This window comes from Berghia stephanieae, chromosome 2, assembly GCF_034508935.2.
Source record: "Berghia stephanieae isolate SIO BIC M18660-M18661 chromosome 2, UCSD_Bste_1.3, whole genome shotgun sequence".
Classification (NCBI taxonomy): Eukaryota; Metazoa; Mollusca; class Gastropoda; order Nudibranchia; family Aeolidiidae; genus Berghia; species Berghia stephanieae.
In genome coordinates, this window is record NC_088361.1 from 126,072,619 (window position 1) to 126,074,207 (window position 1,589).

The window sequence follows — 1,589 nt, forward strand, 5'->3', positions numbered from 1 at the left end:
ATTTTGTCAAAAATGAGAAGAAATGACAAGTGTGGAAAAGTACCAAAGCCATAAGTGAGAATAAAAACACCATTACTATAGGAAGTGTTATTTAAAATATTATACACACAATTACATTAAAATGTTAGAGTGCTCTAAATACATAAAAAGTCAAAAGTAGGGAGATAATGGAACTGGCAGTAACTGTTGATGCTCGTTTTATTTTAGATTATTTGTTTGTTTTATTTAATCTTTAAAGATTTATTAAAATTATACTTTTAAACAAATATTTATACAAGTACTTTACTATCTTATAGCTAGGCCTAGTTTATGTTGATGGTGGGCTAAAAGCTGATTTATTTCTCATTTCATCGAAGGAAAAAGAAGAAGAAAACTATCACCAGTCTGAAGCAGTGTAGAAAATACATTTTACATGCGATTGAATTTGGTTAAATAGATGGTAAATACGGGAGGGGGTCCGAATTGGAACACTGTCCGGATTGGAACGCCCCACCCTATAGGCGAAACCTGGGATATGTTAGTCTTCCGGTAGAAGATTTGGAAATGAAATTAACTTCGAAGATTATTTTTTTTTAATGTCTTGATATAAGTATGCATCATGACAAAATAATTAAAATCGATTGATCTATATTTGGATTGGCTTTTAAAACTACTTTCCCATTTTCAGGATCAAAAAAGTACCTCTCAACGTTGATATACAGAATGAACTGACAAGGCCGCTTCCCCCAAAATGGTTGAACATTTTACATCGCATGAACAAGACGAAAAATCAATCCTATTACGATCGTGGGATTACACATGAAACTCATTAAAATCTCTCTCTCTCTCTCTCTCTCTCTCTCTCTCTCTCTCTCTCTCTCTCTCTCTCCCTCTCTCTCGATATATATATATATATATATATATATATATATATATATATATATATATGGGTGGGGTCTTTTGCTCTACCATTATCATAGTGGGCAGGGAGGCACTAACTGTGTCTTCTATTCCCCTACATTTGTTTCCAACTTGCTTTCTGTTTTTGTCTTGGAATGAGATTACTTGGGTTTGTCCTGGCCCTTGCCAGAATCATTGACTTGGGGGAGGTGTAAAAGTCAAATGTCATCATTATTATGTTTGGAGATGATTTTGATCCCTTGTAAATCATCTCTCTGTTATGTGTTGTTAAATTTTTCGTTTTGAATACCATGATTTGTAAACATTTGAGTGCGTTCCTCTTAAAGGGGCCCTTGCGTGTGTCTTGGTGATACTAAAGTGATCTCAAACTAAGTACGCTGATAGTGTTCTCATTTTAGTGCGTTCCTCTTAAAGGGGCCCGTGCTTGTGTCTTGGTGATACTAAAGTGATCTCAAACTAAGTGATAGTGTTCTCTTGGAATCTACATCTACGTATTTTCCGTTCGAATCATCCCCATTTTCTTAGATTTTCTGGTGTCCTGTTAATAGATAGTAGATTTGCGTTTGGCTTAGAAGCTCATAACATTGCCATCCGGAAGTAAAACGGACCAACACACAAAACTATGTGTAACCTTGAACGTGTATAGTCAGGTTAATTCAGTTTAGTGAGAATTACTCATAAACGCGGAT

At 35.1% G+C, this 1,589-nt stretch overlaps 1 protein-coding gene across 1 annotated transcript in view; it reads left to right on the plus strand.

Moving 5' to 3' along the window:
- LOC144964120 (uncharacterized) overlaps window positions 1–814 on the plus strand; it is a 14,637-nt gene extending 13,823 nt beyond the window's left edge. The window contains exon 9 of the mRNA XM_078898056.1: window positions 668–814. Within this exon, the coding sequence (XP_078754182.1) occupies window positions 668–812 (145 nt within the window). The 3' untranslated portion in view covers window positions 813–814. The remainder of the gene's footprint in view (window positions 1–667) is intronic.
- Window positions 815–1,589: the final 775 nt, after the last annotated feature.